The 26,788-nt window shown below is 36.9% G+C and overlaps 1 protein-coding gene across 5 annotated transcripts in view; it reads left to right on the forward strand.

Annotated features, from left to right (window-relative positions):
* The window catches only part of LOC138310644 (cardioacceleratory peptide receptor-like), a 191,362-nt gene that overhangs the window by 99,774 nt on the left and 64,800 nt on the right, over positions 1-26,788 (forward strand). For 3 of the 5 annotated variants that reach the window (XM_069251927.1, XM_069251925.1, XM_069251926.1), the window contains exon 2: positions 4,705-5,206. In XM_069251927.1, coding sequence (XP_069108028.1) covers positions 5,081-5,206 — 126 coding nt within the window. In that variant the 5' untranslated portion in view covers positions 4,705-5,080. The remainder of the gene's footprint in view (positions 1-4,704; positions 5,207-26,788) is intronic. The other 2 variants (XM_069251928.1, XM_069251929.1) reach the window with 1 other exon arrangement.

Genomic DNA, 26,788 nt, shown 5'->3' on the forward strand with positions numbered 1-26,788 from the left:
GGGTTGACGGGCATGAGACCCTTTGACAGAGCTAGGTCAGTTATAAACATATTCTCTTGTCTTTGTTCTTTGAGAATTTAATCATGTGTATTATAAAACATGCACCGCTAGTAATCCACGTGTTGACAGTCACACGTCACCACAAATACATTGTATCCATCGAACACAAGTGAAGTTGTTCCATCTATAGATGGCGATGGATCTAAGCGTAGACTATATAATCACATGGCTCCGAAGGATGTAATATCGTCAAGTCAGACGACAATCTCAAACAAATTTAGCTACTTGAACATCGATGTTTTGACAACTTCGGAAAACTCCAGTGTGTAATGTATTATATTACCTTGATAAAGAAGTCGCGAATCGAAATTTTAAAACCGTAAAAATTCAAATACAACTTTTTTAACCCGCGAAAATGAACTGCTATGTCATGGTAGTTAAAAGAGGACCAAATTATTGTTTTTATCTTACCACGAATCGGTTATTATTGGAGAAAATACGGAGTCGCACCTCTAAATAAGTACGGTTTTTGTTCTTTTGTTGCGTTATGGATTTTTTATGGAAAAAAAGACCAATAGAATGGATTAAGACAACAGTTATATTCAGTATTTTTATAAACAATTTATATATGCATATGCTCGTATAGAAAAGAAAATAACTGCATTGTGTTGAATGAAGAACATTAATAAAGTAATTTCTCTACATCACTGTAAAATAAGAAAATGACCAAACTACAGAATGATTACTTCCAATTAGAATTGAATGAAATTTGGTTGTGATACATTGTAACTTGTATAACTACTTGTATGCATCTCGTAGGTCACGCAAGGGATCGAATGTTGCTATAATGATATTGAGTTTCAAATATAAGTGATTAATGCACGATATTATATGTACATTGTTGCTGTTAGTTCATATTAGAACGGAAAATAATAACTTCACGGTCTGTTGTGTCGGTCTGACAATTCATTGCATAACGTGACCATTTAATTACACCATGTACATCTTTCGCGTACTGGTGAATAATTTGGAGATCAAACGCTTGTTTTCCGATTCCCAATGTGTTGAATGTATTGTATTTATATGTTTCAATATATGAATAAAGATACTGGTTAAACTAAACGCTTTAGGCAAATTTAGTCTGAAGCGTAAATCAGTTTGATTTGATTAGTTTACTATTTGATTATTCTTTGACTGCTTACAATTTTGCTTCTTACGTTGTATACTACATGTACATACCTGTACTGTATGAAAATTAGCATGAGGACCAAAACAAGTGACAGGTTCAATATATTTTCTACGTTATCTTTAGAGTCTGCATGCAATACAGAATTGATTGATTTTGTATTCATCTTCAAGCAAATACATACCCCGACGAGAAATGCTTCTAAAATATTTCCGCTGATCGTTTAATACGATATTTAGAAATGCTTAAAATGCTTATCTCTCTAATCTAAACTGCATTGTGATTAATTTGCTTTTGCTTCATATCTAATATCTTATGCACGTATAGATTAGCTATTACTTTTGCCATCTACAAACATGATTACGTACAACATATATGTGTCTAAACACCATAGGACTTATGTAAGAATATCCGACACTGGTCAGCTGTTCACAGTGTTATATGTAATACTGTTTCTGTGTATTTCGGTTACATACACATGTACATTTTTTATTACCAAAAAGTACACCAATACTGTCAGTTAAAATAAAAATGGCAAAAGCATTTCTGTTTACGTATGTATATCGTGTGTCGCTGTAGTTCATTATGTAGCGATTAAGAGGGAATGCGCGGAATAACAACTCTGCTCTCCATAAGTATGTCTTAGAAATAACTTATGTAAAACAATGTGAGATGTCATACTGAAAACAATCGTCAGAAATCACCAAATGAATTCGAAGTCAAATGGTATAATCTATAATGTAATTATCATGCGATACGCATCAGCCCGAATAAGTGGATTTTGACATACATAGTTGACATGCGATACTAGTTCAAGAAAACGGATAATGATTGAATCATTATCACTCTGCATTTAAGTCCCATAATCTAAGTTAATCATATACAGCAAATGGTTTACTACTATATCAATTAAATTCGAAAAAAATTGCAAAACGCAATTGGTGCAAAGATAACAAAAGTCCAATTAAAAGAAGCAAAGTCAGAAAAGGTAGTGAAGGTTCGTGAGGGAGTGTAAGAACACTGGTTCGTCGAAAGTTGTTGTTATGCTGTGTAGTATAAGCATCTAAAATGACATGTAACTAACTTAACTTTATCATACGAATTTTTCTTATCATGTCAGCAAAATGATAATAGAGCATTCCGGCTGTGATCGACCAAGGAACCAACCCAATAATGCATAGAACAGTAACGTCAACACACGCTAAAATACAGTACAGTTTTCACGACGTCAACAGTCACCAGCGCTACGTCAATCTTTCTCTGACGTCAACTTACGACGTCACAATGGCACTCTCGGAATTTGCCGTGGCACGGAAAGGGTTAACCTAAGCACGGTTATAAATGTGATGTTTTCGGCCTTTAGTTTGAGTCTTTGTTTTAATGCCCTGACTGGTTGTAAATGAAAACATCACAATAATTGCTATCAAAGTTAATCTGTTTTTTAATTCATTTCTATTACATAAAATTTGCTTGTAAAATTGATAATAATACCCGTACTCCATTAACAAAATGCCACTTCTTCCTGCGATAGTGTTGATTTGTTTTTATTCTGTGTTTAACTATTCTGTGGAGGCCGTTTAACAGGACATCACAAATCTTTGATCTTGCAGTTGTTTATCTTCACATCAATTAAATGTTATCTATAAATATTCATTTTTTGTTTATTCTGTTGTAGCTTTCTAACGTGAAATATATTGTGACCTCTTAATAATACATTGTTAACCCCATTTCTGTTTGTGAGTTCAGTAATTTATGCAGACATGTTATATGAAATGTTAATCGCCTAATAAACAACCGCGACGTAATTAGGGGGTTATTATCAGGGTTCCTCTGTCAATTCAATGTTTAGTCTATAATTACTTTTTCTGCCATAGCCCTTTATATTTAAATATAAAGTGCAACGTTTGCCTCAAGATTACATTGTGATACTGATTTTAACTTTTTTTCTTCATTTCAGCTTTTAGTTAGCGTTGATGTATTTTTCTCTGTGAAATTCAATTGTTTGTCAAAATGTTTTGTTTTTAAATTCAGTAAATATTCAACCATACTTTGTGCAGCACCATGTAATTCTATGTGTAGAGAAATTAGTCCTGCTACTGGTTTAAAATTATTGAATGGCTGCTTTTACAATAGAGCATTGAAGTTACTGTTTCATTGAAAATTGTTCAATCGGAAAACCCGTCTTTGATAGCTCGGCCTCAGATCGCAGTAGGATCCAAGTCTTAAGCTTTGATGCTGGAGTATAGAGAGTGAAGTGGGCTGTAACAGGTAGCTTATGGATCAATCAGTGGTGATTTCTGATGTTTATCCATTGTTGGTTTTTTTATTGATACGATATTATCAATAACTTGTGAAGCATGTAGGCAGTGTAAAAATGAGTACTACCTAACCTTGTTCTGTCAGCTAGTTACACCTATATGTACCGTCCAAATAGTGATGATAATCACACGACATTTCTCAATCGATCATCGGAAACAACGGTCAGTGAATAATCGGTTAATGATCAATAATCATTAAGTGACACCCCCCCAAAAAAAAAAAAATAAATAAAAAACAAAAATAACTCATACATACAAACATAGTTAAATGGACCAGCGTGTTTTTATCATGTTTATTAATGTTTTAGTGTGTAATAAATAAATGCCCAATGTTTTAGTGTGTAATAAATAAATGCCCAATGTTTTAGTGTGTAATAAATAAATGCCCAATGTTGGTTTACGCAAATCACAAGAACTTCCTCGTCTTGGTATTGATGTGTATCACATATCACGTGTTAACTGATGTGTATCACATATCACGTGTTAACTGATGTGTATCACATATCACGTGTTAACTGATGTGTATCACATATCACGTGTTAACTGATGTGTATCACATATCACGTGTTCGTTGATGTGTATCACATATCACGTGTTAACTGATGTGTATCACATATCACGTGTTAACTGATGTGTATCACATATCACGTGTTCATTGATGTGTATCACATATCACGTGTTAACTGATGTGTATCACATATCACGTGTTCGTTGATGTGTATCACATATCACGTGTTAACTGATGTGTATCACATATCACGTGTTAACTGATGTGTATCACATATCACGTGTTAACTGATGTGTATCACATATCACGTGTTAACTGATGTGTATCACATATCACGTGTTCATTGATGTGTATCACATATCACGTGTTAACTGATGTGTATCACATATCACGTGTTAACTGATGTGTATCACATATCACGTGTTAACTGATGTGTATCACATATCACGTGTTCATTGATGTGTATCACATATCACGTGTTAACTGATGTGTATCATATATCACGTGTTCATTGATTGCTGATATCATCACAATACACGGTCAGAAAAATCTACGGGAACTAGTATGATGACAAAGTAGAAACTATAAACGTCTTAAGTAATCACAAATACACGGAAATGAATTAAGGTCAGATTCACAAATTCATCAAAATATATCGATGTTTAGATTATAGTTTTGTATTTCTCTTCCAGAATGGCGACTGAGAGCTTTCAATTTGAAGTGAATGTGTAAGAGTACACCAACCACCCCCCACTCCTCCCCATCGACGTAATGAACTGTGTCACGTGCATGTGCTGAAGACATTTGACTGAAATGGATTCATTATAAGTTACGCAATCAAAAAATCGAGTGTTCGTCGCACTTCGAACTCTTAGTTAATTTGAACTTTACATTTTAGCTCTTAGTTTTTAATCGGCAGATTCCTGGCTAGACAGCCGTTTGAAAGCAGTATGCTAGACTATCTAAATGATTTTGTTTTCTCTCGTGAGAGAATTACATAGTCGGTGAAATTATATCTTGTGGCTTCAATTTTCTGATTTTTGTGGATTTCTTAGAGGAATACCTGAAATGCAGTCGACAACTACACATGGTGGCACCAGGCAACCAGTTGCAACTTCCGGTCACGTGGACTATAACGTTTCTACAAATAACAGTGATGACGAATATCTAGGAGAGAAGCCCTACTATTTCCAGGTGAGTGAGACAATAGAGTAGACATTTTAATTAGCGACGTTACTTTGGCATCTTTTCTAAACCGTTAGAAACAAAGTCAGACTTTTCTCAACAAATATATGTTAGTCAAACGACGACTTATTAATTCCCACCTAAGACTAAAAGTGTCTTAGTCTCTCCTTGTCAGTAGTTTCCCGCCATTAAAGTCGACTCAGTAGTTCTCCCTATCCTAGTCAGTAGTTTCCCACCATTAAAGTCGACTCAGTAGTTCCCTCTTAGTCTCTCCTAGTCAGTAGTTTCCTGCCATTAAAGTCGACTCAGTAGTTCCTTCTATCCTAGTCAGTAATTTCCCGCCATTAAAGTTGACTGTGTAGTTCCTCTTCGTCTATTCTAGTCAGTAGTTTCCCGCCATTAAAGTCGACTCATTAGTTCCCTCTTAGTCTATCCTAGTCAGTAGTTTCCCGCCATTTAAGTTGGCTCAGTAGTTCCCTCTTAGTCTATCCTAGTCAGTAGTTTCCCGCCATTTAAGTTGGCTCAGTAGTTTCCTCTTAGTCTATCCTAGTCAGTAGTTTCCCGCCATTAAAGTTGACTCATTAGTTCCCTCTTAGTCTATCCTAGTCAGTAGTTTACCGCCATTAAAGTTGACTCATTAGTTCCCTCTTAGTCTATCCTAGTCAGTAGTTTACCGCCATTAAAGTTGACTCAGTAGTTCCCAATTAGTCTATCCTAGCCAGTACACTAAAAATGCAATACAACTTGAAACAAGCATGTTGTTGGCTAACCTACAGGGTGTGCGTGATTTACACTGACTTGTATACTGGATGTGTGAACTTTATATTCTCATATTTATGTTTATTGAAGTAAAATAGAAAGCACTGATAAAATAGAGGAAGAATTACAGATTGTTTTAATAACACACCAGAACGTTACTGAGTGGATCAGGAAACTCGATTATATCTCAAATATTTGGAATATTTTCGATACTAGGTAAATATCGAACCTATTGAAATGACCTTCGGGATACGACAGTAATATGTTAACGTTAACTATCCTCCAATGCCTGTTAGTATAACGGAATTACAGGACATCCAGATCACCAGGATTGACCATCTTTGGCAGTCACAGTCAGACGACTAGATTTATGTTTTTTTACACGATACTTACTCATTGTCAACTACTCAAAGTTGAAAGCACTGATAAAATAAAGGAAGAATTAGCTCAAATGATACCCAATATACGCATAATGTAGATATTTCATGTGTTCTGAAAGTATCATTTAAGATGTCACCCATCACATTTTCACGATAGAAGAGAAGGGACGTTTTCGTGACATCAATAAGGATGTTATATTTGTCGACTGTCTGTAATGTATGACCAAAGTTTCGTGGTGGCAAGCAATTATTCAGCGTTTCTTAGTAATTAAGCGAGTAGACTAGTTAATTCAGGACAATACTCTTTATTTTCTTCTTTCTGTCTTTAACTCGCTATTACAAAACACCATATGTGCGTGTACAGAAGTGATTCTACCCAACCACCTGAATCACTTCAACAAGAACTTAAAGCATGGCTGGCGTTATAGTACTTTACACTCATTAATGATGTTTTTATAGTGCATGTTCAAATATATGACTGATTGTATTTGTAGGATTTATTTATTCAAAATATCCAATCACTTAATTTCATCTTAACTCTTTTGCTTTGAAAACATAAACGTTTTGCCATACGGCTCATTCTTACTGTATACTGTTGATGTGTAGTTATTAACCTTTCAGTAGAGATATTTGATGGTATTGTGGGACGGGATCACAGTCATTAAACTAGGCATTTCAAAACACAACGAACATTTTCCAGATATTTGTTGTATTTATCAAATTTGATGTTATTCCAACAACGACAATGTGTCAACACTTGAAAAAAAGCTTTGTTTATCTCTTAGACATATCTCTGCTAACAATCCTTCTATAGGTAATCATATTACATAGACAGTCATGTACATGCATCTTCTTCATCATTCTTTATTCAGTCTCGTTTTAGTGTATAGAGAAACATTCAAATGTAAAAACAACATTCAACAACTACAATATAGAAGGAGGTTTTCCATAAATCTCACAATTGTTTGACATTTGAAGAGAGTTCACTAATTGTGAAATTTAGTAATATTTGAGAACTTATAATACTACTTATTAATATATAGTGTTTCTTTTTTTTAATCAAAAATAAAATAAGCATTTAAATAAGTAGTGAAATTCATCGCCGATAGCATTGATGCATATATAGCAAAATATGGAAAACTCTCTTTATTAAGATCCTCTGTTTTTAATAGGGTGGCGAATAATTAATGGATGCGTTTTTGCGTGAACTATTAAACAGTTGATAAATGAATGGTAGTTTGTATGGAATTACAGTCGCCTGACACTGTTCAGATCATCAACATGTCACATGCTGGAGGTGACCATGGCCGATGCACGTCGACACCACACAGTAAAAATTATAACAAATTTTGGATGATAACTCTTATTTACGGCTCTATAACGAGAAATGTCACAAGGGGCCAATCGCTGGCGAGTTCCGTACGGATATCTAAAAAGTTGATTAATGGAGACAGTGCCATTAGTGAGTTTTTTTAACAGAAAACAATCTAAGGTATTATTTTGGAAATGCTCAGCATAGATGTCAGGACGCTACATATGGATTAAGTACATGTACGAAACCTTTAAAACATGTATCGACAACTCCAAAACGCGAACTTGCCATTGCAATGATATATTGTTGCCAGCGTCGCGTTTGCTGTCACCATCGTGTTGTTTACCTGTAACCGGTGGTGACAACATGCTGAAACTATTTAAGCGGCCTCCAGATAGATACATTGACGTCGCCATGCTTATAATTGGCCCTGTTGAGTCCATCTTATGACCAATGGCAACGGCCGTCTATCATGCTTGCAGGGTAAAATACGATAGACCAATTATATCTCTTTCGCTGCAAATGATTTGCCGAGGCGATCGCGCAAGTTGAAAATCTTGCATGCTGTGTCTCCGTTGTCTTTAATAACAGTCCGTGATGTTTGTTCTCGGGGTCAGCGACAAGTTAAGACCGCCTTGCTATGGCGCGCAGTGGGAACAGATACAAAGATTAAAGTGTATGAGTGACCGATTAGACTTGGAATGAACCTGCTTTGATTTTTAAATGATCAATATCAGGATTATGTAAAACTCATGCACGTGACTGTTTGAAATGTGTGCCTTGTTTCATGTCAGTCATACTCATCACTACAAATCAAATTTAAGATTGAAGATCAGAGACTTAATAAAGTAACATGTCAACCCTTTTGATAGGCCGTGGAACGAAGATGGCGTAATTTGAACATTTGAGTTGAATTCGTTTTTCAATGTTCGGAATTATTTATAATGTATTGTGTTCTTTTTTCTTTTCAACTCTAAGCTTAAATAAGATATTTTGGTTTTAGATAGCCAGGATTTTTCTATTAAGTTGTTAAATTACTAATTTTTCAATCACTCAAATAAGCGATTTTATTAATAAATCAATCAAAATAAAAAAAATGTGCCTTCATCTGATATTTTTTCATATATATTTTATTATTACGTATCAAATTAAGTTATTCTCCTGTATCTAGCTGCTGAAGGGTAGACATAAAAAAATCCCGGGGCACAAAACAGCAGTCCCTCTGCCGTGTGTGAAAATGGCGGAGTTGCCATTCTCTATTATATATGTGTGTAGAAATAGTTTTATGTTGCATGGGAGACTGAAATAAAAATCCAATCTTCCTTTGCTCATAATAAAAAGCGTAGTATTCCTAAGTGCAGGTTTGATACATAAATCAATCAAATCAATGGATTTCGGTTTTGGTTTTTGGTACATCCTTCAGAAATGATTAAATCGTAAACTGCCACTCAAGCATTCGATAAACCTACGACCGAGTACGACCAGAGTATCAGCTTAGAATAATAAGGCATTTATTCAAATCAAAGTTGGCCAATATCGCAGTATTATTTAATTTATTATTGCGCAAAGGAATCATGTCTAGTTGATCCCTCCATACCCGAAATTGCATTATGGTCTGTTCCATTCTGAGAAATAAAAGAGTCCAAAGGCGTCTTTAGGGGTTCGTGTTTGCCCTGTCAGTCCGTGTTAATTTGATGTTGACAAGCTTAATAAGCCTTCGATTTTAGCGCGATGTTGACGTAAACAAAGTACACAACTCTTCTGTTGATGACGTCCAACTAAAGATTAGTAGTGCAGATAATAGTCAGAGACTGTTACCAAGGACCAGATCATAGTCATAGATTGTTACCCAGGACTAGATCATATTCAAAGCCTGTTACCCAGGACCAGATTTAGTCAGAGACTGTTAGCCAGAACCAGAGCATAGTCAGAGACTGTTACCCTGGACCAAATTATAGTCAGAGACTGTTACCCAGGACCAGATTATAGACAGAGACTGTTACCCAGGAGCTGATCATAGGTAATGACTGTTACCCTAGATCAGATCATAGTCAGAGACTGTTACCCAGGACCAGATCATAGTCAGAGACTGTTACCCAGGACCGGATCATAGTCAGAGACTGTTACCCTGGACCAAATCATAGTCATAGATTGTTACCCAGGACTAGATCATATTCAAAGCCTGTTACCCAGGACCAGATTTAGTCAGAGACTGTTAGCCAGAACCAGAGCATAGTCAGAGACTGTTACCCTGGACCAAATTATAGTCAGAGACTGTTACCCAGGACCAGATTATAGACAGAGACTGTTACCCAGGAGCTGATCATAGGTACATGTAATGACTGTTACCCTGGATCAGATCATAGTCAGAGACTGTTACCCAGGACCAGATCATAGTCAGAGACTGTTACCCAGGACCGGATCATAGTCAGAGACTGTTACCCTGGACCAAATCATAGTCAGAGACTGTTACCAAAGACCAGGGCATAGTCAAAGACTGTTACCCAGGACCGGATCATAGTCAGAGACTGTTACTCAGGACCTGATTATAGTCAGAGACTTTTACCCAGGACCAGATCATAATAAAAGACTGTTACCTAGGACCAGATCATAGTCATAAATTGTTATCCATGACTAGATCATATTCAAAGACTGTTACCCAGGACCAGATTTAGTCAGAGACTTTTATGCAGAACCAGATTATAGTCAGAGACTGTTACCCTGGAACAAATTATAGTCAGAGACTGTTACCCAGGACCAGATTATAGTCAGAGACTGTAACCCAGGAGCTGATCATAGGTAATGACTGTTACCCTGGATCAAATCATAGTCAGAGACTGTTACCTTGGACCAAATCATAGTCAGAGACTGTTACCCTGGATCAAATCATAGTCAGAGACTGTTACCTTGGACCAAATCATAGTCAGAGACTGTTACCAAAGACCAGAGCATAGTCAGAGACTGTTACCCAGGACTGGATCATAGTCAGAGACTGTTACTCAGGACCTGATTATAGTCAGAGACTTTTACCCAGGACCAGATCATAGTCGGAGACTGTTACCCGAGAGCTGATCATAGTTAGAGACTGTTACCCAGTACCTGATCGTAGTCAGATACTGTTAATCAGAACCAGATTATAGTCAGAGACGGTTACTCAGGAGCTGATCATAGGTAATGACTGTTACCCTGGATCAGTTCATAGTCAGAGACTGTTACCCTGGACCAAATCATAGTCAGAGACTGTTACCAAAGACCAGAGCATAGTCAGAGACTGTTACCCAGGACTGGATCATAGTCAGAGACTGTTACTCAGGACCTGATTATAGTCAGAGACTTTTACCCAGGACCAGATCATAGTCGGAGACTGTTACCCGAGAGCTGATCATAGTTAGAGACTGTTACCCAGTACCTGATCGTAGTCAGAGACTGTTAATCAGAACCAGATTATAGTCAGAGACGGTTACTCAGGAGCTGATCATAGGTAATGACTGTTACCCTGGATCAGTTCATAGTCAGAGACTGTTACCAAAGACCAGAGCATAGTCAGAGACTGTTACCCAGGACCAAATCATAGTCAGAGACTGTTACCAAAGACCAGAGCATAGTCAGAGACTGTTACCCAGGACCGGATTATAGTTAGAGACTGTTACTCAGGACCAGATTATAGTCAGAGACTGTTACTCAGAACCAGATCATAGTCAGAGACTGTTACTCAGGACCTGATTATAGTCAGAGACTGTTACCAAAGACCAGAGCATAGTCAGAGACTGTTACCCAGGACCAGAAAATAATAAAAGACTGTTACCTAGGACTAGATCATAGTCATAAAATTGATATCCATGACTAGATCATATTCAAAGACTGTTACCCAGGACCAGATTTAGTCAGAGACTTTTATGCAGAACTAAATTATAGTCAGAGACTGTTACCCAGGACCAAATCATAATCAGAGACTGTTACCAAAGACCAGAGCATAGTCAGAGACTGTTACCCAGGACCGGATCATAGTCAGAGACTATTTCTCAAGACCAGATTATAGTCAGAGACTGTTACTCAGAACCAGATCATAGTCAGAGACTGTTACCCTGGACCAAATTATAGTCAGAGACTTTTACCCAGGACCAGATCATAATAAAAGACTGTTACCTAGGACCAGATCATAGTCATAAATTGTTATCCATGACTAGATCATATTCAAAGACTGTTACCCAGGACCAGATTTAGTCAGAGACTTTTATGCAGAACCAGATTATAGTCAGAGACTGTTACCCTGGAACAAATTATAGTCAGAGACTGTTACCCAGGACCAGATTATAGTCAGAGACTGTTACCCAGGAGCTGATCATAGGTAATGACTGTTACCCTGGATCAGATCATAGTCAGAGACTGTTACCCAGGAACAGATTATAGTCAGAGACTGTTACCCAGGACCGGATCATAGTCAGAGACTGTTACCCTGGACCAAATCATAGTCAGAGACTGTTACAAAAGACCAGAGCATAGTCAGAGACTGTTACTCAGGACCTGATTATAGTCAGAGACTTTTACCCAGGACCAGATCATAATAAAAGACTGTTACCTAGGACCAGATCATAGTCATAAATTGTTATCCATGACTAGATCATATTCAAAGACTGTTACCCAGGACCAGATTTAGTCAGAGACTTTTATGCAGAACCAGATTATAGTCAGAGACTGTTACCCTGGAACAAATTATAGTCAGAGACTGTTACCCAGGACCAGATTATAGTCAGAGACTGTTACCCAGGAGCTGATCATAGGTAATGACTGTTACCCTGGATCAGATCATAGTCAGAGACTGTTACCCAGGAACAGATTATAGTCAGAGACTGTTACCCAGGACCGGATCATAGTCAGAGACTGTTACCCTGGACCAAATCATAGTCAGAGACTGTTACCAAAGACCAGAGCATAGTCAGAGACTGTTACCCAGGACTGGATCATAGTCAGAGACTGTTACTCAGGACCTGATTATAGTCAGAGACTTTTACCCAGGACCAGATCATAGTCGGAGACTGTTACCCGAGAGCTGATCATAGTTAGAGACTGTTACCCAGTACCTGATCGTAGTCAGAGACTGTTAATCAGAACCAGATTATAGTCAGAGACGGTTACTCAGGAGCTGATCATAGGTAATGACTGTTACCCTGGATCAGTTCATAGTCAGAGACTGTTACCAAAGACCAGAGCATAGTCAGAGACTGTTACCCAGGACCAAATCATAGTCAGAGACTGTTACCAAAGACCAGAGCATAGTCAGAGACTGTTACCCAGGACCGGATTATAGTTAGAGACTGTTACTCAGGACCAGATTATAGTCAGAGACTGTTACTCAGAACCAGATCATAGTCAGAGACTGTTACTCAGGACCTGATTATAGTCAGAGACTGTTACCAAAGACCAGAGCATAGTCAGAGACTGTTACCCAGGACCAGAAAATAATAAAAGACTGTTACCTAGGACTAGATCATAGTCATAAATTGTTATCCATGACTAGATCATATTCAAAGACTGTTACCCAGGACCAGATTTAGTCAGAGACTTTTATGCAGAACTAAATTATAGTCAGAGACTGTTACCCAGGACCAAATCATAATCAGAGACTGTTACCAAAGACCAGAGCATAGTCAGAGACTGTTACCCAGGACCGGATCATAGTCAGAGACTATTTCTCAAGACCAGATTATAGTCAGAGACTGTTACTCAGAACCAGATCATAGTCAGAGACTGTTACCCTGGACCAAATTATAGTCAGAGACTGTTACAAAAGACCAGAGCATAGTCAGAGACTGTTACTCAGGACCTGATTATAGTCAGAGACTTTTACCCAGGACCAGATCATAATAAAAGACTGTTACCTAGGACCAGATCATAGTCATAAATTGTTATCCATGACTAGATCATATTCAAAGACTGTTACCCAGGACCAGATTTAGTCAGAGACTTTTATGCAGAACCAGATTATAGTCAGAGACTGTTACCCTGGAACAAATTATAGTCAGAGACTGTTACCCAGGACCAGATTATAGTCAGAGACTGTTACCCAGGAGCTGATCATAGGTAATGACTGTTACCCTGGATCAGATCATAGTCAGAGACTGTTACCCAGGAACAGATTATAGTCAGAGACTGTTACCCAGGACCGGATCATAGTCAGAGACTGTTACCCTGGACCAAATCATAGTCAGAGACTGTTACCAAAGACCAGAGCATAGTCAGAGACTGTTACCCAGGACCGGATCATAGTCAGAGACTGTTACTCAGGACCTGATTATAGCCAGAGACTTTTACCCAGGACCAGATCATAGTCGGAGACTGTTACCCGAGAGACAGAGCTGATCGTAGTCAGAGACTGTTAATCAGAACCAGATTATAGTCAGAGACGGTTACTCAGGAGCTGATCATAGGTAATGACTGTTACCCGGGATCAGTTCATAGTCAGGGACTGTTACCAAAGACCAGAGCATAGTCAGAGACTGTTACCCAGGACCAAATCATAGTCAGAGACTGTTACCAAAGACCAGAGCATAGTCAGAGACTGTTACCCAGGACCGGATTATAGTTAGAGACTGTTACTCAGGACCAGATTATAGTCAGAGACTGTTACCAAAGACCAGAGCATAGTCAGAGACTGTTACCCAGGACCAGAAAATAATAAAAGACTGTTACCTAGGACTAGATCATAGTCATAAATTGTTATCCATGACTAGATCATATTCAAAGACTGTTACCCAGGACCAGATTTAGTCAGAGACTTTTATGCAGAACTAAATTATAGTCAGAGACTGTTACCCAGGACTAAATCATAATCAGAGACTGTTACCAAAGACCAGAGCATAGTCAGAGACTGTTACCCAGGACTGGATCATAGTCAGAGACTATTTCTCAAGACCAGATTATAGTCAGAGACTGTTACTCAGAACCAGATCATAGTCAGAGACTGTTACCCTGGACCAAATTATAGTCAGAGACTGTTACAAAAGACCAGAGCATAGTCAGAGACTGTTACCCAGGACCGGGTCATAGTCAGAGACTGTTACTCAGGACCTGATTATACTCAGAGACTTTTACCCAGGACCAGATCATAGTCAGAGACTGTTACCCTGGACCAAATCATAGTCAGAGACTGTTACCAAAGACCAGAGCATAGTCAGAGACTGTTACCACGGACCGGATCATAGTCAGAGACTGTTACTCAGGACCTGATTATAGTCAGAGACTGTTACTCAGGACCTGATTATAGTCAGAGACTTTTACCCAGGACCAGAACATAGTCAGAGACTGTTATCCAGGACCAGATTATAGTCAGAGACTGTTACCCAGGACCAGATCATAGTCAGAGACTGTTACCCAAGAGCTGATCATAGTTAGAGACTGTTACCCAGTACCTGATCGTAGTCAGAGACTGTTACTCAGAACCAGATTATAGTCAGAGACTGTTACCCAGGACCAGTTCATAGTCAGAGACTGTAACCTATGACCTGATCATAGTCAGAGACTGTTACCCTGGACCAGATCATAATCAGAGACTGTTACCCAGGACCAGGTCATAGTCAGAAATTGTTACAAAGGACCAGATCATAGTTATTCAGGACCTGCATGATTAATGTAAAGATGTCCCTATCAGAAGTGTCCATTCGCGTACTGTGTGTATTAATACCAGGATATAGAAGTTGTCTATAGCTATCACACATGGTTTAATGATACATTGCTAATTGTATACAAGGAATGAATTTTATTTTTTGTTGTTTACTGATGTGTAAACTGCATTTTTGACAGATAATTTCAATGTCGCCTGTCACCGGTTATTTTGAAATGTCTGTACAAAAAATGCACATCGGTACACAAATATTTGATTCATATTATTTAAACTGATTATTACAATACAACAGTATTACTATGATAATCGTGAAAATTCCAAGCGTGAGTGCCGCCGTCGTAAATACAGATATTACCAGAAATCCTGTAAAAATATCTTTCTTTATCAGATACCATATAGCATATAGACGCGCGATTCGGTGATTCTCTGCAGCGTTCCGGAAGCGATATTGGTCGTAAATACTATAAAATATTGTTATATGTTTATATGTACAGTCTTAAGTCAATTAAAGACTGCTGATAAGATACTGATGTTAAACAGTTTAATATCAATATTTCTTTTGCCTGATAGACATCACGTTGCCTTTGCTAGTTATATGATCGCTGACAGATGTTTCTTTGTAATTGTTTCTGTGTGGATGAGAAATACATCCATATATATATCTGATTGTAATCATATGCATTACAATGGATTTGGAGACATTTCTGTCACAGTAAATTGACATTATTGCTATATATAGTAACAGTATAATAGTATATATCGTGCAGAAGATGAAACAGATGTGTGATTTATCTATCTATACCACGCGTTAAAAATAGTAGATGCTTTTACGAGTCTTTCCGTTGCAGATTCTTAGTGTAGAACAGTTCAATACGGGGGTTTCAAGATCACAAAACGATGTGGATAAAGTACGATCTATCGTAGCCGTTGTCCGCGATAAGAGCACATGTGTTTGGCCTTAAAACACTACCCAATTTCAGAAAAAAAAGTATTATTATTAACAAACCTTATAAGATGAGAATGGGAATACTCTCAATCGACGGCCAGGTAATTTATCTTTAATTTGGTATATAATACAATATATAGCATGCCGTATAAATGTCACTAGGTATCCAGAAACATCGTGAAACAGTCAGATTTCAACTGGTCGGACACTGTGGTGTCCACCGATAAACACTCCATGGCTCTAATGGGTAGTAGTGGAGCGGTTAAGCATGAAAATAGTTCAAAGTTTGAAGAAAGCATGAAACTTTGCATATGGCTTCTTCAGGACATAAGGTTTCAGGAAAAAATGTACCCCGAAAAAATCAGACCCCCTAGCGGCCGCCATATTGGTTTTCAAAATGGACGCCAAAAACCAACTTCTGTGACCCATAACTCATGTTCTCTACCGGCTAAACCCAAACTTTAAACGTCTACACCCATAATATTGATACCTAGGAACATTCTGGTAGTGTTAACCCTATGTAGAAGGACTGCCATTTTGTATTTCAAGATGGCCGCCAACTTTGCGAGCTATATCTTCATATATAATGCATTTAAATGGATTAGCTGACTTTAAGCAAAAGTAGTGAGAGTACTTATATTTGTGTAGTGTTTTATACATAAATAATTTGATTCTTATTTTAATTTCAACATGACCGCCATTTTGAAATCCAAGATGGCCGTTTAAATTAAAGTTGTTTCTGAATTTCATTCTGTAAGTGAGCGAGCAAAAAATCTATTTAACAGTCTGAAAATGTTGAAATATATGAAATGCCTTTAATTGTAACTCTACAGGCGTCATGAGAGGATCATCTCTTTCATGGGCTTTATCGAATTCTCAACTGGAATATCTTCAAATCGCAGGTCAACAGCTGATCCAGTTGATTTTTTGTCACTACCCATTACTTTCAATGTTGGCAATAGCTTTTAAGTTGAACGTGCAGGAAACAAGAACACCCATTTATACATTCTAGGGCATTGACATCTTCTACCAAACCTTAATACTTCTTCCTCCTTTCAAATCCTTCCCCATAGCGTAACTCCTATGGAACTGTCAAGTCATCCATGACCACTTGAGAACATCTAGACATAAATTTCACCTGGTGTTGTCTGAGAACACAATCCACTTATTTCTCATGTGCATGTATGAATTCCTTCTTTAGATCATACAGACTGTCATCCCCATCTGCCTTTAGCAAAGTTGATGAAAGTGTTTTCTTTTACTGGCTAGGGCTTCTTTGGTTTTTTTCTCTTTTCATGATGTCTGTCAATTTATTTAGCGCCTTCTCATGGCAACCGCTATACCTTTTTAAGGAGCCGGGGTTGGAGAACGCCAAAGAATTCTTGGTAACACTTTTTTCATATATCGACGTCAACCTGAACTAAATTCGGAGAGGTTTCAGATGACCAATATCTGACTAAGATAGTTAGCTGTCCAGATGACCAATATCTAACTAAGTTAGTTTGCTGTCTGTGTGGTCCTAATATTGTTTATACTCTCTATCGTCTCCTCTATTTGCTCTTAATTCAATTTTCAAATATTTTATTGACAAAAAGATGTCAGTGTCAATTGGATTAGACATCAGGCGTAGCCTATCTTAGTATTCTCCCGATATTGGTGGTACAAATAAATAATTATATAAAACATATATACATGGTGAGGTTTATGAAAATAAGGGGAGGTAACTCCTAGATGAGGAATGACATAATTTTTGATCAAATTTATTGTAACTCTATAAATTAACAGTTAATTTTCATTTTTTTTATATAATAACCAAATATTATCACATAATTCTAACTATACTTGATAGTATGTATATTTTGTGATATTGGTCCTAATCGCCACAACAGATACAGGCTATAAAGTCCACATGTGTTTAACACAATTAGCCATCCACTGATGGGCATCAAAGAACAAATCTCACAAAATACACATATATTTGATTTGTGGAGTTACAACTATATTTGTGATTACTAGTGTTTACCCATAATTAGTTTCTTAGGAGTTATCTTACTTAAATATTTGATGATTTTAAAATAACACAAGAAAAGAAGAAAAATGATAATCATATTAACATATTAACAGAGAGACAATTCAAAAATTGAGTTTGTATAAGTCTCATTTGGCTGCCCATAGTACAAATATTTTGTAAGTTGCTAGCTTTATCAAGGTGAATCTCCAGGGAAGAAGGATTATAGGTACATGTACATAAACAATAATGTATAATATTATAAGACTTACCATTACTATGATCTACATGGCTACATATACCATGATAATAAATATTTTATTTACACAGATAAATCAACTTTAAATCTCGTTGTTTGAGCTATATAATTAGACACGTAAGTTAATATATTTCTATTTTCAGTATCATTACAATCTGTACATCCCTATACAAGGACATTTATACACACATGGTTATGATTATGATGATTCAGATGTTGTTCCAGCGTCAAACGGTGATTTTGATATAGATAACATTCAAGGAAATAGTGATATGCAGTTTCAAAGGATTGATTACATTCACATATTGGGGATACTATAAGGTGATCCATGAATCGGTCACAATTTAAATTACTTGCACTATTTCTTATTTGACATAAGATAATATTTACATTCCGATTACCGCAGAGTTAAACACATCAGTTATGTCAGTTGAAGTTTGGTTATCTTTATTTAGAATTTTCTTTAGGTGTGTGGATGATTCAATATTATGGATTTCATTAGCTATCTTATTCATTTCATTTAACATTGTTGGAAAAAAACTTTCAAAATAACTTACTGTGCGACATAAGGGAGGATCAAATAATTTGTTTGTGCGAATGGAATACCCATCGAGTGTCTCATCATGTATATAAGGTTCAATAATATCTCTTAGATATTTGCTCTTAGTTTGAAGGCTTATTGTTCTTCTGTTCTACATCGCTACAATATATTTTCACCCAGTACGTGTTGCCGTGTTTTCTGACGGTGGCTATGCGTTTTAGGTGGATTTAGTTTGCAATACTACACTGCTAGCATAGCGCTTCATATCTGTTCTTAATTCAACACCATCAGCTGTCTAGCCTTCGCCACCTTCATCTTCAGTAATGAGATTGGGTGTTCTAGCTCGGAGGTTTAGCTAATATTTGTAAAGTTTTGACTTAAAGGTACTATTTTCGCAAGGACTTGTTTGTGGTTATTAATTCTAGTGACACTACTGTCAAACTGACAGACGTACCACAAGGGGTTATGTCAGACGAGGTAGACATCCAAACTTTCGTGGCAAAACCTTGCTATGAACTTACTCGAAGTCCTTCCTTAAGTGGAGTCTCCTGGTATTGGAGTCGTTCGGGATTACATCGAACCAATTTCTCTGACATTTTTTCTGATTATTGACAATAGAGGAAATATCTTCTCCTGAATCCACATCAAAATTTCCTGAGATGCGGGCATAAACGTGGTTATGCGAAATAAGTGCGACCATTTCATCAATGAAGCCTCCTTTTGAAGACGAATCCCAAATGAAATCCTTGCATTTAGTACTTCTGCCTGCAGGGTTGATATTTCTCCATCACAAAAAGTATCTCTCGGATGACTGCCAAAGTGATTTCGGTGAAATATTTTCTGATAATTCCCTTGCTGTGGTCAAGAATAGAGGTGTGATATCATTCATATGCATTAAATAGTTACAGTCATAATAAACCATTTGAAGCCTTGAATGCCTTCTTGCTTTAGCCAAAATATATCCGTTAGCCACCCTGATTAATTTCATTCTTCTTTCAAATAATATCTTATGTTCCACTTTCATAAAGGAAATGATCCTCGACTGATTTTGAGGAAGCACCTGCTCTCTACAGTTTATCAGATGGCATATCGTTCTTCCGAATGACATTAATTAGGCTCCACAGTATCTTCTATAAGGTTTTGGCACATCTTGCATTTATAGACTGTGTTAAGTATACCAATAGTTTATTGTGATGATGTAATGAAGATCTCCTTCAGGAAAAATTATTTCCAATTGCATGATATAGACGATTTCACAGATCAATTTGTGATGTTTTCTCTGACTAAATATGAATTTACATTTGTGTTAAAAAGTCTCTGTCCAAGCCTCTTTTTAGAGTTAAAGCACTGAGTTCTTGTATGAATGTTCTTCCCAGAATGGCAAACATTGCTATCGTGTAAAATTTTATTCAAGAACTATAATTATCTTTCAGGCATGGAAATGGATGTTAAACACGAATGTTTTTCCAGCTGCTGTAAACTGAAAGAGTTAAAGTTCCGATACCTGTCCGAAAGGATAAAATGATAAGGACGACGTCGGGTTCATAAACGACCCGCTTTATGGAATAAATTAACGTTTGTATTCAATTCATCTATTCATATTGGTTGAGAGAATAATGCTAAGTGTAATATTTACAGAAGTTGATAACATTTGGGACTCAAGTTTTAAAGTGATGTTTCATAAATTACCAGCCGTTTCGGTTAACTTTTATACCTTAAATTTAATGCTGCCGGTCATCTTGAATTTCATTTTGGCGGCCATTTTGAAAACTAAATAAGAATCGAATTATTTTGTATCAAAGGCTACAAAATATAAATACTCACTGTATTTGCAGGTGTTTTATTTGCTTAAAGTCAGCTTTGCCAATCATTATAGTATCATTATATAAAGATATAGGCACACGTAGTAAATTTGGCGACAATACAAAATGGTGGTCTTTCTATATGAAGTTCAACACTACCAGAATGATCCTTAATATAAATCATAATAAGTACCATTAATATGGGTGTAGACGCTTAAAAATGTTACTTAGAATTTTTAAAGAGTGATATTCGAAATCGACTTTAATTTAAACGGCCATCTTGGATTTAAAAATGGCGGTCATGTTGAAATTAAAATAAGAATCAAGTTATTTATGTAGCAAACACTACACAAATATAAGTACTCTCACTACTTTTGCTTAAAGTCAGCTTATCCATTTAAATGCATTATATATGAAGATATAGCTCGCAAAGTTGGCGGCCATCTTGAAATACAAAATGGCGGTCCTTCTACATGAAGTTTAAAACTACCAGAATGTTCCTAAGTATCAATAATATGGGTGTAGACGTTTAAAGTTTTGGTTTAGCTGGTATAAAACGTGAGTTATGGGTCACAGAAGGTGGTTTTTGGCGGCCATTTTGAAAACCAATATGGCGGCCGCTAGGGGTTCTGATTTTTTTGGGTCCATTTTTTTCCTGAAACCTTATGTCCAAAAGAAACCATATGCAAATTTACATGCTTTCTTTAAACTTTGAACGATTTTGCCGAAAAATCGACCTTAGCCGCTCCACTATAGCTCAAAAACCACTGCATAAAAGTTAGGTTGAAAAGAAACTTACCGGTATGTTAGTGTATATCTATATACCATCCATTTGCTCTATACAGTCCTTTGAAAATTCCGATTGAAAAATTTGTGTCTGTAGCCGCCATGTTTTCTCGGTGTTGATTGGCTCTCGAAAATTAATTGACCATTGAAATTGGTGTGAAAGTGTTATATGGCCAGCCGAGTTATTGACCTTGACACATTATTACATATATATATATATAGAAAAATGTCTATAGAGCCAAACACCTGTGCTAAGAGTTCCCGGAACGATCGTAAACTGACCGCTTAGGAAAGGTAGCCGTTAAGACAGGTTTGACTGTGAATTAATTGATATATGTTCTTTCAGTTCGGTAATGCTACAATATAGAGAACTTTAAACCCGAAGAAAAGAATTGGAAATATCAGTATATTAGGTCGTGGAAAGGTGAGATACACCAATGTCACTAGGTTTTGATGAGAATTAATTTCCTGGTAATGATGGTGTTATACACGAGAGAGCAATACGTTACTGATGAATGTCACTCCTGTTACACACACAGCTGTGACATTTACAAGACGAGTATTACAGCTGTCCACCAGAATAAGAAACACAATACATGAAATAGGATGCATATCATTTCTATGCATCATAACCATGTCAATACGCAATACATCGTCCAACTTTGTAATTCAAGACTCCAACACAGTGCTGTCGGGAGATCAACCAACTATCGGCTTCAGTAATCTCACCGAACACAATACAGATTTTATCACCTCTGATATCCAGAGATTTCGTCCGTTTTGCTTATACCACTAGTGTAATTTAACGTGGGGCGTATTTCACTGGCTAAAAATGCGACGTCTTCACTTTGAGAACGTCGTTACAAAATGGCGACAATTTTTACGTTGAAAGTTTTCGAAATGTAGGTTGTTGTAGTCATAAAAAATATCATAAAAAATGTTTATTTCATATGAGGTTTTATGAAACTCGTGAAATGCACAATGTAAGTCATATTAAATAATAAGCGATATCATTGATTGTGGTTGACACTATGGCAGCGGCACAGGGACTTGTAACGTAGGTTGTGAGAAAGTCTGCTGTGTATACATGTGTACTATATACTATATAAACGGACAAGGGAACCAACGGCTCGCTTGGAAGAGGTACACCTGCCTCTACAAAAGTCGCCCGTATTCCGTCAAACATTGATAAATATGTACATATTTAATACCAATATATTCTTAAATAAATTTTCGACATGGAAAACACAACTTCAAACACGAAATAATATATAACATACCTTTATTTCACTATGAACGTGGAAAATGCAGTCAGATATCACCGATGTCGTTTTGCCTGACCACTGAAATCTAGGTTAAACACGTGTGTGTGGATATTTGTGTACCCCATACCCGGACCCGGACTGGAAACACCATATACCCGGTGTCTGTACACTAAACGCTACAATATCAATGTGGTAACGGTCAAGTACAACATTAGAGTCTCCATTTAAGTTAGATTCTTCAATTAATGATATGTGCATCTCAAATAAAGATTCTTCTAAGAACCTAAACCGTGAAACTTAATTTATACAGAGTATGAGTACAGAATTTCAGTGTAGTATCGGGTAAGGGCGAGTACACCAAAAAGGTACCCATCATCAATTACAATATGGCGGATTATACGAACAAGAGTTGAGTGCTGGATAAAAAAAGTCTGATTCCTCGCTTAGCTGTTGGATTGGATTAATGAAAGAGTTATCCGAGATAGCCTATTTGTATTTGCAATGGGAAAATATCACCAGAAAGTGAAATGAATGCATACAAAATTTGTTACAAGGGGATATGAGTGCTTTTGACCTAAATTTCAGTGGACAGGCAAAACGACATCGGTGATATCTGACTGCATTTTCCACGTTCATAGTGAAATAAAGGTATGTTAATATATTATTTCGTGTTTGAAGTTGTGTTTTCCATGTCGAAAATTTATTTAAGAATATATTGGCATTAAATATGTACATATTTATCAATGTTTGACGGAATACGGGCGACTTTTGTAGAGGCAGGTGTACCTCTTCCAAGCGAGCCGTTGGTTCCCTTGTCCTTTTATATAGTATATAGTACACATGTATACACAGCAGACTTTCTCACAACCTACGTTACAAGTCCCTGTGGGCAGCGGTAACATAGTTGTTAGTTGGCAGTTGTTAGCGATATGGTAGACAACAACTGGATAAACAGGTTTCCCAGAATCTACTGATGGGTTTACCTCTATACCGCGCGCAGACGGCGAGAACAGGATATCTTCTCATGATAAAACCCGAGCTCGAGGGTGACAAAGTCGATACATTGACACTGTACATCCAACACACGCCGCGCTAGGTACTGGTCGTTAGCTGCCCCTCTAGCCATTGGTCATGATGGTCAAAAAGGGCGACATTCTACACGCACAAGCCATTTTAAATAAGTTGTAGTGTCCAAATGATTAACAAATTTCTGTTACAAAACGTCTCCTCCATCCCGGGGACGTCCTAGGAAAATCTCCCCATAATAAAGCTTGCATTGAGCTTGATTTACTAAACATCTGCTTTGCTATGACGAAAATGTTACATTGTCTGATATTCTATGACTAGTTTCAACGCAGCAGCTGCAGGATACTAAACATACTGATAGGTCGATGGTTTTACTTAGGGTTATCCATTTCCTTGCCCTTTAGAATATGACATATATTTAAGTGATGCATTCAACATATAGAATTAAACTCATTTTAGCAGGATATGTATGTGTAGCTGTAGAAGAGGTGGACGCTCTAGATGTTGTAGAGTTACTCTCGCCCTTCGTAATATGGTCGTTAAACTTGGCTCATCCTATGTTTCGCCTGTAATAGTCTATATATGTAGGGTTTACGAGCGTACAGATGATAACCATACTAGTGAGTTAAATAATAGAACAGTGCTTGTTTACCATACACATCAGGTAGAATTGGTTCATCTCACATTCTCTTTGTTTAACATCAGCCAATGTTAATTACCCCTATAATTATGGGCTATGAATGTCATGCTTACTGCAATGTTTAGTACTTAAATCCCGCGCATTATTCTGTTACAAATCTAAATCTATTTAAAAAAAAAAAAAATCAAAATTCGAAATTTAACAAGTTTACAGTATACACGGTAACGTGGGGTTTTCGCGCCATTCTCGGACGTTTTCTTCATAGATGTAAGAAGAAAAAGAATCTGCCAATCAGAAAGTAGGATTTAGTATGAAAACAAAGACAAATTGATTATTTCAATGTGGAAATAATGAACACCTATATCACTATCACGCTCATATGGTATTTTATGCAGTACGCAGTATTTGTAAGAACTATCAATTACTTTTTTACTTATTACTGTCTAAAGAGATTACTGACAACACACCTCCTTTAAAAATGTCATTCTTTTCAATAGACTTAGGAAAGTAAGACCTGGTTTTAATGCAGATAAAATTTATAAAAATATTTTGTTTATATTTCTAACTCTTATATTATTAAACTGGTTGCTAAACGATATCATTTTCGGCCTGGCAAAGTGTGAAGAACCATTAAACATCAATGTAATTGTACCCATTACGTAATTGATATCCAGGTACCTATCGAGTTATGAGGTCCTAAATGATTATGCCATTCCCCCTTAAAACATCAATAGATTCTCCCAATTCAAAGAATGGAGCGGTTTATTCTCCCAATTCAAAGAATGGAGCGGTTTATTGTGAAAGCTGAGAGATGAATGAGTTTAATGTACATCGTCATGGTATCACATTGCGGTCACCGTTCAGTGCACTATAGGTGCAGCTGCCGCTTAAGCACTCATACTTCATATTATCCTCTATTTAGGATTTCAATGACTTGTTTTCGTAACATATGCACGTCAGGTTCTCAGTAAAATAATGACACAAGCTTTCGTAATCGATGTGAAATAAATAGGTTAGAAAAGAGATTTGGACCGGTTATACCGTCGGAAGTGGCCGCGAAGGCCAATTCTTTTATTAACTTTGGGTCAATAACCCACCAGTACAAAATTATATACATTGTATACATATTGTGTACAACATGCATTATACTTTCATTGTACTTTCATTACAGACATATGATGCACTCATTCACAGAGAGCGCAGCGAACGGGCCGAAGGCCCGTTCGCGAAGCCAACTCTTGTGATAGAGGTGTCTCGGTAACGTTATTCTATGTAAAGCATCCAATATATGAAGAATTGGAAAACTTTCTCAAAAACCAGAAACAGGAAGTCAACACAAGATGCAGCATCGCGCAAGACATTATCAAAAGTCACACTCTCGCGTGATTACAAAATCACACACTCGCGTGATTACAAATAAGTAACGCTTGGAAAGATTCTAAATGAAAACGTTAGTGAAAAAGAAACCTTCCAATTCATTCTTACCTGAATCTAACAATTACATTTAGTCCTGAATCTTAACTTAAAAGCTGTTTTATGTGAGCAGTTGCTTCGGCCTGTCAACGGAGAATGACGTTGAGATATAATCTATAGTCGCAGCCACGTATTTTTGTAGAAAGTAAAAGTAGAAGTACCTGTGTTCAATATTGTTTTTCTTGTTATAAACTCAATACGAGTAATTCAGCAAAGCTGTGATTCTAATAATTAATAATTCTATAAATGATATTAAGCAGTACAGTTATTCAGCGCACCCAATAAGCTATAAAAACAAAACACATGTCAATATCGATAAGACTGATGGGTCAGGGGAGATTACTCTTTCGTCGTTGGATATCCTTTATTTACCTGGCATATTTCTATTTAGTAGCACATTCAAAAAACAACAAACGAAAGAATGAATTAGCTGCTGCGCTCTCAGTTAGGCTTTGCCTAAAATTATATTAAGAATGATACAAATACACAAGTCGACATACCAATATTAGGGGAATCCTGATAATAAGAGCAAAGCTCTGTTCCGGTAACATGTACGTAAGCAAAAATACATATAGTACGGGGTTTCCCTAATTCAAATCACAATCCAATTAACGGATGTCCTAACCTGACTGACAGTAAGACAATACCAAATACCCGATATATTCCACCGAATAGCAAATTGCCCGAGGCCAGGTAATTACAGGTGAGTTCGATGAATGGCGTTGTGTACAGGTAAACAACATCCTGGTCCAGGTATTACATAACCATCAAAC

This window comes from Argopecten irradians, chromosome 16, assembly GCF_041381155.1.
Source record: "Argopecten irradians isolate NY chromosome 16, Ai_NY, whole genome shotgun sequence".
In the NCBI taxonomy this organism is placed as follows: Eukaryota; Metazoa; Mollusca; class Bivalvia; order Pectinida; family Pectinidae; genus Argopecten; species Argopecten irradians.